At 43.4% G+C, this 13,895-nt stretch overlaps 1 protein-coding gene across 1 annotated transcript; it reads right to left on the reverse strand.

Moving 5' to 3' along the window:
* Positions 1-3,497: 3,497 nt before the first annotated feature.
* Positions 3,498-12,598, reverse strand: LOC125722531 (heparan-sulfate 6-O-sulfotransferase 3-B-like). Its single transcript, XM_048998941.1, has 3 exons — positions 11,908-12,598; positions 6,322-7,026; positions 3,498-3,606 (listed from the first exon to the last, which is right to left on the reverse strand). The coding sequence occupies exons 1-3, from the start codon at positions 12,441-12,443 to the stop codon at positions 3,498-3,500; spliced, it is 1,350 nt and encodes a 449-aa protein (XP_048854898.1). The 5' UTR covers positions 12,444-12,598.
* Positions 12,599-13,895: the final 1,297 nt, after the last annotated feature.

Genomic DNA, 13,895 nt, shown 5'->3' on the forward strand with positions numbered 1-13,895 from the left:
GGTAATTCCTAACATTCTGAGAACAACTGAAATACACAACTAACAAACATCAATGACCAACTCAGGAACTGAACTAAGACAGGAACTTAAATACTGAAACTAAAACGGGTAACGACTCAAGGAGTGAGACGTGAAACAATAAATCAATCAGGGAGGGTGCAAGACAACAAGCAATCAAGAAACTCAAACACTGAAGACTAACAACAGGGAGGACCGGATGGCCAGTGACACCTGCTGGCCAAACGGGGAGAAGACACATACAACTAGGACAAACAGGTACTGACCCTGACAACATTATCTTACGCTATACATTGTATCACCTGCATATTTAATTGTATTTGTATTTCTTTTTCAGAAATACCTTAGAACTTCTATATTCTTACTCGACTCTTTTTCTGGTGTGTGTATAAAAAAAATAAACTACTCAATGGAGTTCTCAGAGATAGTATTCATAGCTTGGGTCCTTATTGAGCTTGCATCGGAAATTCATTGCAGAGTCTCAAAGCACTTATGTAAGTCGCTCTGGCTAAGGGCGTCTGCCAAATCCTGTAAATGTAAATGTAAACTGTAAATGTATCAGTCCATCCATCCGTCCGTTTTATTCTGTTTATCTGGTGTCGGGTTGCAGGCGTAGCAGTCTAAGCAGAGATGCCCAGACCTCCCTCTGACCAGCCACCTCCTCCAGCTCCTCTGGGGGAATACCAAGGTGTTCCCAGGCCAGCCCTTAAATTCCTCTGCTTGAAGCAGCAACTCATCCCCCACCAGAAGAGGGCAATCCACCCTTTTCCAGAACCATGGCCTCAGACTTGGAGGTGCTAATCCTCATCCTGACCACTTCACACTCAGCTCTCTACCTCCAACACCAGCTCAGACTCATTTCCAACCAGACAGGTTACATTCCATGTACCTAGAGCTACTTTTGGTAGCTGACAATCGGTCAGCTGAGGCCCCAGCATTCGATTGCCACCTGATCTACATTGCATCTGATCCCCCTGCAGGTGGTGTGTCCACAGGAGAGCGGACCCACGTTATTTCTTCAGGCTATGCCCATGGGTGGAGGCCTGGCCACCAGGCACTCGCCCTCGAGCTCCCCACCGGTCTGGCTTCAGGACAAGACCCTGGTCTCCCCAATCCAGACGTTGTAACTTGGTCCTTTATTGTGGTCATCATGGTAGTCTATTTGAACTGCATTTACTCTGGCCGCTCACCAAGGACCACTTTGCCTTGGGAGACCCTACCAACACCATAGTTTCTAGGATCACAGAGGCACAAAAACTGCTCCACCACGATAAGGTAGCAATTCATGGAGGGCTAATTGTATCAATGAATTTGCTAAATGAATGATAGAATTTCCAATTTCAAGGAACATTCCATGTAATTTTTAGATATTTGCATTATATAAGATTCAGTTCAGACACAACATAAACTCAATTTCATACTGTGTATAGGCTTCAGCTCCGAACAGCTGAACTGAAAATGTAGGAGAGGCATCAATTAGGTCCCTGTGAATTGGGAGCATCATTAATTTTATATTTATTGCATAGAGGACCCTCTTGATGCCATAATGAATACAATAGAAAGTGCTTGTATTGTCTCTGGATATTTCATAGTTATAGAGATAAAGCAATACATTCTTCAAAGTCTTTCGCAGACCCTAGGTAGAAAAAGATTCAGATTGCAGCAATTTGTCAAATATCTTAGTTGAGTGCTTGAGATGGTGTTTCAGCCCAAGTCCCGTGTAACATGGGGCACGGAGGACACAGGCTTCTCTGCATTTTAGGCTTGTCTGCAGCCACGTGGGCTTAAGGGTGAAACCGGTCGGGAAAGTTGTACTGCAAGTGCGGTACTTCGATAGAACAATGGCACAATGCAGTGACGCATAGGTTTGGCTGTAGTGGTGTCCAGGGGCATGGATCCACAAGGTTCACAGTCTACATCCTGAAGGCTTCAGCTGCTGTACCTTTGAGCAAGGAAACTGAAAGGCAATTGGAGCTCTGCTGTAAGGCTGCTGAGAGCCCCTTTACTGTCCGTGGATACTGTCTTTTTTATGTTGCCCTCTGCCTGTAGACAGAGTAGATTGAGCCGTACCATGGCAGAAGGTGTTTCAGAACTCGCACCTCAGATGGTCATTGAGCATATAAGTATATACCTATATTCTCTGAATATGCAGGTAAGGGAATGTTGAAATGACTCACCTCTTATCTCCCAGAAAGTGAATGCTGTACTGCCGGAGAATGAGAGACCTGATGAGAAAAACACATGATGATGGCTGAGCCCCACCTCCAGGTGGTTAACAGAATTGTCACAGTTCGAATGAGCTGACGGTGACCATCTGATCTGTTTTGAGCATACACACACTTGACTGCCTGAAAATTATAGCTATATTATTATGATTATTATTACTTATATTCAATGTCAGTATTTTTTTTATTTTGCAGACCCAACGATCCTGATCTATAATGCAAATGAGGTATAAGGAATTTCAGGTGGACATAGTAACGTGAATATAGTATGCATAGTTTACTTGTTATAAAAATGTAATTGTCTTTTGTGCTTACTTAATGACTGGTAATAGTGATTTCCCATTCCTGCAAATGGTGAAAATAATATCAGCAGAATCTCATGTGAGTGCCTGCATTGTCACACAAAAGGAAGCTCAAGAGCAATGGGTCATTGTCAGGCCCCGTGGAACCAAGATGTGTTTAAAGAAAAAGACATCAGAGGACACATTCCTGTTGGTTTTTTAATGACTTTTTATTATCTTTGAAATATATGTTTACGGTGTGGCATGGTGGTGCAGTGGTTAGCACTGTTGCCTCACACCTCTGGGACCCGGGTTTGAATCTCCGCCTGGGTCACATGTGTGTGGAGTTTGCATGTTCTCCCCATGTCGTCGTGGGGTTTCCCCCCACAGTCCAAAAACATGCTGAGGCTAATTGGAGTTCTTAAATTGCCTGTAGGAATGCATGTGAGAGTGAATGGTGTGTGAGTGTGCCCTGCAATGGGCTGGCCCCCCATCCTGGGTTGTTCCCTGCCTCGTGCCCATTGCTTCCAGGATAGGTTCCGGACCTCCCGCGACCCAATAGGATAAGCGGTTTGGAAAATGGATGGATGGATATATATATGTTTACCTCCGCTGCTCAAAGATCAGACTTCTTACTGGCCTGGACTGTGAGGAACCAGGATGAGGGATTCAGGTGAACATGGCTGTCAGTTTGTGACCAGCACCGGCGTGGGGAGCAGCCGATACCTGCTGAGAGGCAAGCTGCCGTCCTTCAGATTGGGACCATGCTGGTGTACCAGTGACCTTTCTCTTAATATTATCTTCTGTAAAAGGTCTGACCCTTAACTCTTGCAATGAGACGTTTTCACTTTTCAGTTTAAGTGAGCTAAATTGCCTGTGATCTCCTTAAGAGCTCTCAAAAAAACAAAAAAACTAAATTGCACGCATTCTCTGGAAAATTTCCTTCATGCCCCTCCTAATGTGGACAGACTCCTTAAGCCTCTTGAAGCGCGGCACCCCTACCAGAACGGCTGCTCTGAAGGCTCAGGTAACTGCCGGCCTTCATACCGCCAATGACAGCAAGCTCTTTCAACACAAACTTCCTAGGAACACCCACCTGTCTTGGTAAACATGACAACACCTGATTATTTATTTATTTATTTTTATTAATTTTTTTTGTAAACGTGCGGACACCCCAATACACCAAAGACTTCAGAACAACAAAGAAGGGCTTTATTTTGCATGTCAGCAATTTATATTCGGTTACAAGATAATGGATGATAAAATTGGTAATGTGAAAAATGCATGACTTTTTCGTTTTACATTAAAGAGACATCAGAATGCAGATTCATACTATAAAAGAGGGTTAAAGCACAGTCAAGAAAAAAGTAAACCTTGCGCCTTTTTCAACATTGCAAGTTGGGGTGGTAAGCTGCACTGTTCCAGCTCCACACATGCGATCCTTTTTGACCTGTCCCTCTTTCCAGCAGCAAATCATGCACTGCAAATAACCCTACCTAGCTACAGTAAATGATGATGGTTGGTCCTTATTGATCAGCTGTAAAACAGTTGTGTCCTTATTAAAGCTAAGTGCAACACCAGGTGCTAAAACTGCCACAAAATTAATATTGAAACCTCATCATGTTTCATTGTCATACGTTTTTCTTTTTCAATTCTGCATGTCTGTGAGACAAAGACATCAACCACATTTCCAAACATTCTTATGAGCTGTAAAATTGTGCTGCAGGAAAGCTACAGAATCTGAGCCCGTCTGCCACCACATGCCAGTTCACACTTGGTTGACAGGAATACTTAAGCATTGTTTCCTGATCTCACCACTGCAGACCAAAGCAGGAGATTTGCTGGAAACTACCGAGAAGACATGAGTTCATGAACTGATTTGATGCCACGTAGCAAGATAACAAACAAACATGGAGAGATGGACTGAGAGGCAAACCTTCCTGTCTAGCTCTTTGTGTGCTGTCAGCTGACTCCTCATTCCCAGTCAGTTCACAGGAACAGGCCTGAGGGCCACAAAATCCTTTCATCTGATCTTTGACTTTCACCAGTGGTATTGCTCATGTTCAAGGAAAGGACATTGATGTAAAAACCTATTAAAATCTGGCCCATCATCAGCACCACATACAGTCGAACCTCGTTACTACGTACAAGACGGGATATCAAAAACATGTATGTTATAAACATAGAACGTTGTAACCACTTAGTGCAAGATGGATGAAAGAACTCACGAAATATCCATGTAAATGATAAAACTTTAATAGAACAGACCCTTAAGTTGACTACAAAACAAACGAACACATTATTACTTGTTAAATAATTCAACAAAGCTCATTTGGATCCTTGAAATTTTCCTTAAATTACTCAGGATTACTTTGTGCCGGCCGGCGATAAACGGCAAGGAAAATACACAACGGCTGGTCAAAATGGATTTTTAAAATAAACAAACATTCGCATCCAAATTGGCATTTGGCCTAAAAATATTAATGATATTATGATATTAAATCATAAAATCCTTTACTTCCATTATTATTCTGAATTCACAATTACCGGCATGACGGGTATTTCACAAGGTTTAATAAACAAAGAATACGCACACAACACTTAACAAGCCATTACTACGCAGTCCAGTAACGGTCGGTCAAGGCAACTCATTTAACGCGGGAAGTTACAACGCAATAGAAAAATGTGCATTGTCGGGCGAAGATCAGGTAGATACAGGTAGATGTAGTGACACAAGTTGTGGTGGGCGGGGAGAGTGCTGTACGTTGTAACAATGGTTAGTTTTCGTATTTTCTCTAGAAATTTGGATGTTGTATCGAAGTTTACGCTGTAAGGGTGTACGATGTAAACAATGGCTGCTATTGGAATAATACATAGGCTAAAAACGGGAATTAGAAACCTGTACGTTGAAAAGGTGAAAACGTTGTATCCGGGGTACGTAGTAACGATGTTCGACTGTATATCATTATGCATTGTAAAATAATAGGCAAATAGCAGGTGACTAGGGGTCCTAAGGAGGCTTGTATCAAAATATAAGCAGAGATAAGTTCATACCACAAGCATTAATGCTCTTCTTTGTTCACATACAAGAGCCCAGAACAATCATTTTTGCATGACACACCATAAAAATTTCGCTGACCTTGGTGATTGCCTGTCAGCAGTGTGATGTGTGACCTCATCCTCCATTGTACAAATGTTTTTCAACTGAATGACACCCCCGTTTTGAATCTGAGTGACACTCTCTTAATTATAGCCTGTTTCTAATGAAAGGATCTGTTCAAAGTAACACTGAGATATATGTAAAATTTACCACTTTGTGTGGTACTGACCTAGAGCCTCAAATCAGTCAGGAGAGGGAATGTTATACATGTTGATTCCTTAATGTACATCAAGATGACTAAGGACAAACTTTGATTTCAGATAATAAGATTGTTTTCAACTTCTGGAATTCAAAATTATAACCACATATTGATTGACTACTATGATTTGCATGGTTGGCGCTATGTACGCAGGTATAGAAAATTAATTGAACACCCTTCTGACCAATCAGATTTGAGAATTCAACAGCTCCATTGTATAAGTCAAATCAGTTTTCAAAAAAAAATTAATTCAGAAATGTTTGCTTTGAACTTTTGCCAGGATCAGTGACAGGTGGTGAATGTGGCAGAGGACAAGTGGAACTTAAGTGGATTAGAGGGCAAGAAGACATGACATACGGGGAGGGGAAGACTGGGGGGTCGTGATCTATAGTGGAGAGGGAGCAGTCTACTCGCCATGTAGGGACACGTGCCACTTACCAGCGCACCACCTGGCTGCCATAATCCAGGGGGGGGGTGGCATCTTCTTTCTCCCAGCGGTGCTGTGAGAGGAAGGCCCAGTGCTCCCTCAGCCGGCACCGTTCCTGATGCCTCCGGAGGCGCTCCTCATGGTGCTCCTGCTCCTGGGAGAACTGGACACGCTGCAGGAAGAGGTCCTTGGCGAAGTCATATAGCTGCACATCGAGGCCGTTGAGGGCTTCGATGCGGCGGCGTATGTCCTTGGCCACGTTGATGGAGGCCGCGCGTGTGCTGTTGATCTGCGTGAAGGCCGAGATGAAGTGCAGGTGGAACGTTCGCTCAAACAGGTATTGCGTCTTGCGCTGGAACTCGGTGAGCCCATAGAAGGCCATGTTCTTCAGGTTGGCCTTGGCACTGCTCAGCAGGGTCCGGCTCCGCTCGCTCTCGTTCATGGAGGACAGGTTGTAGCAGCCCACTAGGCTGAGGTCAGCCAGCATCCGTACCTGGCGGTTGTTGGCCAGGTTGGAGGGGCAGTCCATGAACTCCGACAGAGCTACACCTGACCAATCATCTCCCTGGTAGCAGGTGGGCAGCTCATCCTGCGTGGGCGAGCGCCCATCGCACATGTGCAGCGACGTCTTCCAGGTGGCACCACGCTGCATGTGCTTCCATTCACTCAGGTAACGTGACACGGGGTCACGCAGCAGTGTGATGTAGTAGAAGTTCCTGTGGGGGAGGATCAAGGCTGTCAGTGCTAACAGATCTAGGTCAGACCTCTGTGAAGGCCATTCAAGTTCTTTCACACCAAACTCACCCAAACTTGTCTTTATGGACCTTGCATTGCATAGTCATGCTGGAGCAGAAAAGGGCCTCTGCTAAACTGTTCCCACAAATTTGGGGAATTGTCCAAAATGTCTTGGATTGCTGCAGCATTAAGAGTTCCTATCACTGGAACTAAGGGGGAAGCTTAACCCCTGGAAAACAACCCCATACCACACTATCCATCCTCCACCAAACTTTATAGTGGGTACAATGCAGTAAGGCAGGTAATGTTCTCCTAGCATCCACCAGATTCATCCATCAGGCTGTCAGACAGAGAAACATGACTCGTCACTCCAACAGAACATGTTTACATTGCTCCAGAGTCCAGTTGCAGTGTGCTTTACACCACTCCATCCAATGCTTGGCATTGTGTTTCATGATGTGAGGCTTGCATACAGCTGCATAGCCATGGATGCCCATTCCACTAAGCTTCCAGTTCACAGTTTTTGTACTGGGGTTAATGCCAGGGGAAGTTTGGAACTCTGTAGTTATTGAGATCCCACTACCACGAGGGAAGATGGTGGTACTTAACGTGGTGCTATTGTTCGGCAACCGCAGGGTTGCAGGTTCGAGCCCTGGTTCCTCTTGACCCCATCAAAGTGTCCTTGAGCAAGACACTGAACCCCAAATTACTCCCGGTGAGCAGGTTGGCGCCTTGCATGGCAGCCTCTGCCACCGGTGTGTGAATGGGTGTGTGGATGGGTGAATGTGAGGCATGAAATGTAAAGCGCTTTGAGTACTCGTAAGAGTAGAAAAGCGCTATATAAATGCAGTCCATTTACCATGCAGTCCATTTACAAGCACATTATTACATGCATGCATACACACACAGAGTGCAGAGAAGGTGGGAGTGGAAGAGCAACATCGGATGAATGCAGTAGGCAGGGCTCTCAAGTCTCACACATTCACAGACACAGGCTCCGCCCCTAACAGATGTGATCTCACTACAAGCACATTATTACATGCATGCACACGCAAACAGTGCAGACAAGGTGAAAGTGGAAGAGCAACATTGGATGAATGTGGTAGGCAGGGCTCTCAAATCTCACACATTCACAGTTAGACACAGGCTCCGCCCCTAATAGATGTGATCTCACTCTGAACTTTGGGTGAAACTTGAGAGCCCTGGAACGTCCCTTCTACAAAAGAAAATGATTGATCTTTGATGTTACTTTAACAAGATATAGAGCTTTATTAATGTTGGACTAAAAGTCTAAAAGTGCAATAACTGGATTAGGATATATGCAATGTTTAGTGCAATGACAGTAAATCACCTGTTTAAATGCTAGTCTAAATACTGTAAATACTGTTGCACTTCATTTTGTCCTTTGTTGAACTGGCCTGTGTGCCTTTGATAGGCCCTCGGGATAAATAAAGTTTTTTGAATTGAATTGTTTAGTCTTCTGTTGCTGTAGGTTGCCCTATGTAGCTTAGTTCTTTACCTGTTCCACCACAAATGATTCAGCTGTGTGGTAATTAGCACAAGGAGTTGAATCAGGTGTGTTAATTGAGGGGAAACCCAAAAATGTGCGGGTCTCTGGCCCCCCAGGACTAGTCAGCTAGCCACATGCATTTGTGCCTTTAAAATTTGGACTGGTGGTACTTTTTATGCTTTTTAAACTGATGGTCAGTTGAGGCAGCGATGGTCAATCTGCCTGCACATTATATTAGTTATGTAGGTGTATATAATGAACGTCCCATCTATGAAACACCGTTCAGTCCAAATGCTGCCCCCTGGAGCAAGTCCAGGGTGATTCTGCAGCCCTGGCAGAATGATGATGATCCACAAATTATGTAACATGGTCATTTTATCCCTGTGAAAAAATTCATCAGCAGTCATTCATATTCATCGGAGTCTAGGACAGCTGGTAGCAGCAAGGTGGATGAGAGCTACAGAAGAGAGTATGTGCGTGTGTGTGAGTGTTTGTCACTATGTCTGTGTGTTAGTCTATGTGTGTGTGTATTAGCCTGTGTGTGTGCTCCAGGTATACCTCATAGTTATATCCAGATCCCTATAAGGGAACCTCTGTTTTATAAAAATCCATGACTGCAATGAAAAAACAAAAAATGCCAAAATTCTTGTATTTTGTTTGATTACTTATGGTTATGGTTAGGGCTGGGTAGGGGTTAAGGTTGTCATAGCTAGCATTAGCATTTTTCCCATAGAAATGACTGTCTCACAGGGTAGCTGACATTGTTCTTGCTGATTCACTCCACCAGTCCCTTATTCATTTGTCATATGCAAAAATTCATGGTAACAGCAGTAAAACCAAGTGCAGAATAAAAGCCAGGGCACAGAAAGGCAGAGGCAGGCGGGGTCCAGGCTGTCCGAGTCCCCAGCCCCAGAATAAAAGCCAGGGCACAGAAAGGCAGAGGCAGGCGGGGTCCAGGCCGTCCGGGTCCCCAGCCCACACATTAATGCTCTCTGTCCCTCTCACTTCCCAACCAGTTACTCCCAATAAATGTCTGTTTTACTCCATTGCCTTTTAATTGTTTTGTTTTTTCCACTCTGTCCTTCAGACTCCTCCCCTTCAAACCCTGAAAATGGTAACTTTTCCTTGATTAACAATCTTCTACTGCGCCACACTTCGGTTGATCTAATTGGTTTTATTTGCTGTTCTGACTGGAGCAATTCCTTCGAAGCTTATGCACATCATGCATTCATAGGCCAAGTGTACAATGACACCCAGGATATAACTGGCGTTTAAGATTCTGTGCGGCATTTTATTGTTCTGCCTCCCAAGAAAGGAATGGGTGCATTTTCTCTGCACAAGGGTGAAGGTCTGAGCAGCACAGGAACCCACACTGCAAGTCACGCAGACATGGGTCTGGGGGGCTGGTTTTGCCTGGGCTGTGATCACACCAACCCACTACAGCTCCTGTCTCCTTGTCCACCGTGTCACGGGCATGAAGCCCTTTCATTGCACTGGCATCCCACCTTGGACATCCAGGTCCTGAGTGTTCTCGCTCTCCTCACCAAGGTCAACCAACAGATGAAGAAAAAAGTTCTGATCTGATAAGACCCCAGATTACAACATGTGTGCTGCTGAATGATAGACTGAATATGCACATTGGACTTCTGATGGTGCAGAACCCAGACAGGCATCCAGGGTGCTCTTGAATGCAAGGGGGCTGGCAGGCAATAAAAGACTTATAAGTTATAAGAAGATGTGGCTGTTATCTGTAATATGCCGTGGGGGGGCTGCCATGCAGAGGCAGGAGTAAAAGGGAGCTTATGTACATCATGTGTTCATAGGCGTAAATTTAGGGAGGGACAGGGGGCTGGGGATCGTCCCCCTCAATAATGTTACATATAACGCCTGGTTTACAAAACATATATGATTAATATATCTCATTACATAATATAAAGTTTTTTTTCTTACAGTTTTTTTCTGGAGAACCACTACCCTCCGTTAACATGCTTGATGTTGCTTTGTTGGAGCCTTAAAAACCTACATAACTCTGGATGAAATTGCTTTGTTTTCTATATAATATGCAGAAATAGAATGCACAGTGACAAGCTTCAAACCAACTAAACCAAAATCAATTTGGCTAAAAATGTTAAACTGCGTTTTGTGATAAATCAATTTTATTTAAACTCATTTGGAAGTACTTCTACAACTCCTAATTCGTGTTATATTAATATAACTACACTTTTTTGACGTTTTGCTAATGATATAATACACTGCACATCATTTTTTGATTTTGGAAAATACATTTGGAAAAATGCCTGCAGTCTTTTTTTCTTTGTTAATATTTTTTCGCGAATAATTTTTGCCTGAATACTATTCTCTTAGATGCACATTTAGTGTTATCCATTCCATAGCTCTTAAACTTGTGGCCCATGGCTCGTGTCAGTGGAACATAGCTTCCGTAATGGCATTCTAACATCAATTCAGAAAGTGATAAATTGTGAACCGTGATCTTCGGAATCATCATAGTTAATTGCTCTGCTGATCGTCTCTTCCAAATAGCAAACAGGTAGAGTGTGACTTTCAAAACAACCAATGTAAAAGGCCTACTGATATTAATGAAAATAACAATTATTGTTATAAATACTCGGTACCATGAAACTATTTGTGAACAATAAATTGCCTTGTGCTCCACCATTCGCTTACAATTTGAAAAATTGTTTTAAAGAATTACTTGTATATATCTATAAATTATATATTATATATTGATCAGAGCATACTATGTTCTTTCAAGTAATAAATCGAAACTGGACAATTAACCTTTTCAGGTTAATATTCAACTCTTCCTGAACGAGCCGCACTTTGTTTTTGTAGAAACCAATTAAACATTCCTTTCATTCGACTAACTTCAGGCCGGCTTTACCAAATGAGGACGCGAAGTAGCTGGTAGGATCGACATTTCAATTAGTATACAGAAAACGACGTAATTGGAAAGGCGGTAACTGATTCCCTAAATACGCTTTAACGTTCATTCTATAATACAATTTGTATTTCAGTTTTGCTTCAGACATAAACATCAGTTTTCACAGTGTAATGCGAAAAAAGAATAAAGCATTCCTGCCATTCATACAAGCTGTCCGTAAGAAAATAAAATTAAATGATTTGTATGTGTAGTTTGCATGTTCTCCCCATGTCGTCGTGGGGTTTCCTCCGGGTACTCCGGTTTCCCCCCACAGTCCAAAAACATGCTGAGGCTAATTGGAGTTCCTAAATTGCCCCTAGATGTGTGTGTGAATGGTGTGTGAGTGTGCCCGGCGATGGGCTGCCCCCCACCCCCCATGGATGGATGTAATAAGTGGCATAGCACACTTACCTTCTGTTCTTTTGGGCTTCTTTCTTTTCCATAATGGCAGGAACGCAGTTGGTTAGCTCGGTCCAGTCTGCATGCAGCCCGCAGCTCCAGCCGGTTGAAAACCTAGAGAAGAGCCAGGACTCCTTTTTACCCGGCCGATGGCATGTACACCTCTTCTGCCCAGGCTTGCAATCGCATGGCTTTTCCAGGCGGATATTCCTAACCAGGTGCCTTCCAAATGTGGTCCCGCCGGTCTTTTGAATGTGCAAAAACACGATCACGTCGTCCCCCTTGATGTTAAATTCCACGTGCCGCAGAAGGTCCCGATCGGAGAAATTAAATTTTGGCAGAAATTTAAGAGGGACCAGCTCCTGGTCCCTGTAGAAGTCGTCACTTGGCGAAAACTGAGTCGACTTAAGGTGGCTTTTTGCAAACTTCTCCCCAACCCTGAATTGGCACGAGTTACTACCGGTTGGGCAGATATACTGATAGCTGATCATGACAAACAGAACAGCTAAAATTGGGATCAGGAACACTTTATTGGATCTTTTATCCATGATAAGAGATCATGCCATTGTATTGCTAAAAAGGTATCTCTAAACAATCAGCACAGAGCTGTATGCAAAACATAGCCTGTAATTATTTTTGTGACACTGTGATCTGAAATCACCGGGTATTCCACACAAGCAGAAGTCCTTTTTCAGATGCTGTTTGGTCAGCAGTCTGATGTGTTTGCGACATCAGAATACGATCATCTCGATCGGCGCCTTCCCTGCGAAGGTACCCATAAGTGAATCCTGCCGAGGAATATCGAAGATAACACTAATTGCACATTGCGTTTGCGGGATTATTAAAAAGAAAGCCGACAAAGAATCAAAATGCAAATCTAAGCCAAACTACACGACTGCGTTAGGCTACTTCTTCCGCTGTTTGGCTAACTTGACAAAGGCGATTTCCTTATTACATAAGATATGAGGAAAGCATTCAATATAATAATACCTCGAAGCTGAGGGGAAAAAAGCACTGTTTTTTTTTTCTTTTTCAAATCACATTCACTGTGTTACGCTTATTTATATTTTAAATGACAAACTTCTGACATCCGAGAAACTGTCTTCCCAAATCCATATTCCTGTTCCGTGGCCACGTATCTTATCTCAAGTCGGCAGTGACTGATCCGGAACAGCGAGAAGCGAATGAAATTGTATGTGACATGTACACCCCGTACATCCTCCTGAAGAGTACCTGCGGTGCTTCGAGACGCGTGGAAAGCCGTTTCACGCCGTGCTCACCCGGTTCCGCCTGCACAATAATCAGCAGACCTGCAGACCGTTGCACTCATATAGCGTGTTTAATCTAAAGTGAATCGCAGCGCAGCCGGTGCAACTTGGAGCTCGGGTAATCGAAGAAGCATTCGCGCTGCACTGACATTGCTCAAAAGAATCGTGATGGAAATAACAGCGAGGTACAATAAGACCGCTCGATCGATACAATAAAAGAAGACAGCACCCAGTGAGTGTTACCATAGAACGGACACTAAAAGCGTGTTTAAAGGAACGACGGCCGGGATAAGCTGGTCACAATTAAGTTTGCTGAGTGATTTAGCCGAAGATTGCTTTTAACGTGTGACCAATATATGATAGAAAAATAGTTATAACATCAAGATTATTAATTTAATATAATAATTAGCCTAATATAATTTACATTAACAATCGATAGTATCAGCACCATGGACAGATCATAGACGACAGAATGAAAACAATGACGAAAACGCTGATTTCTGTAATTGGTGTTCAGGCCACTCTATGCGTCTGTTCTCAGTGTAGTACGGGCTGTGGGAGATTTCTGGAACCCCTCGGGGTTGGTGAGAATCTTCAGATTGCCGAAGTTATTTTCCGTATATTAAAAGAAATCACGAGAATGCGTTAATAGAAAAAAACTTACTGCATAAACGGAATATAAAACTTCTTATAAAATCCAAAACAATGTTGCATGTGGGAATGTAGGTTGCA

This window comes from Brienomyrus brachyistius, chromosome 1, assembly GCF_023856365.1.
Source record: "Brienomyrus brachyistius isolate T26 chromosome 1, BBRACH_0.4, whole genome shotgun sequence".
Lineage (NCBI taxonomy): Eukaryota > Metazoa > Chordata > Actinopteri > Osteoglossiformes > Mormyridae > Brienomyrus > Brienomyrus brachyistius.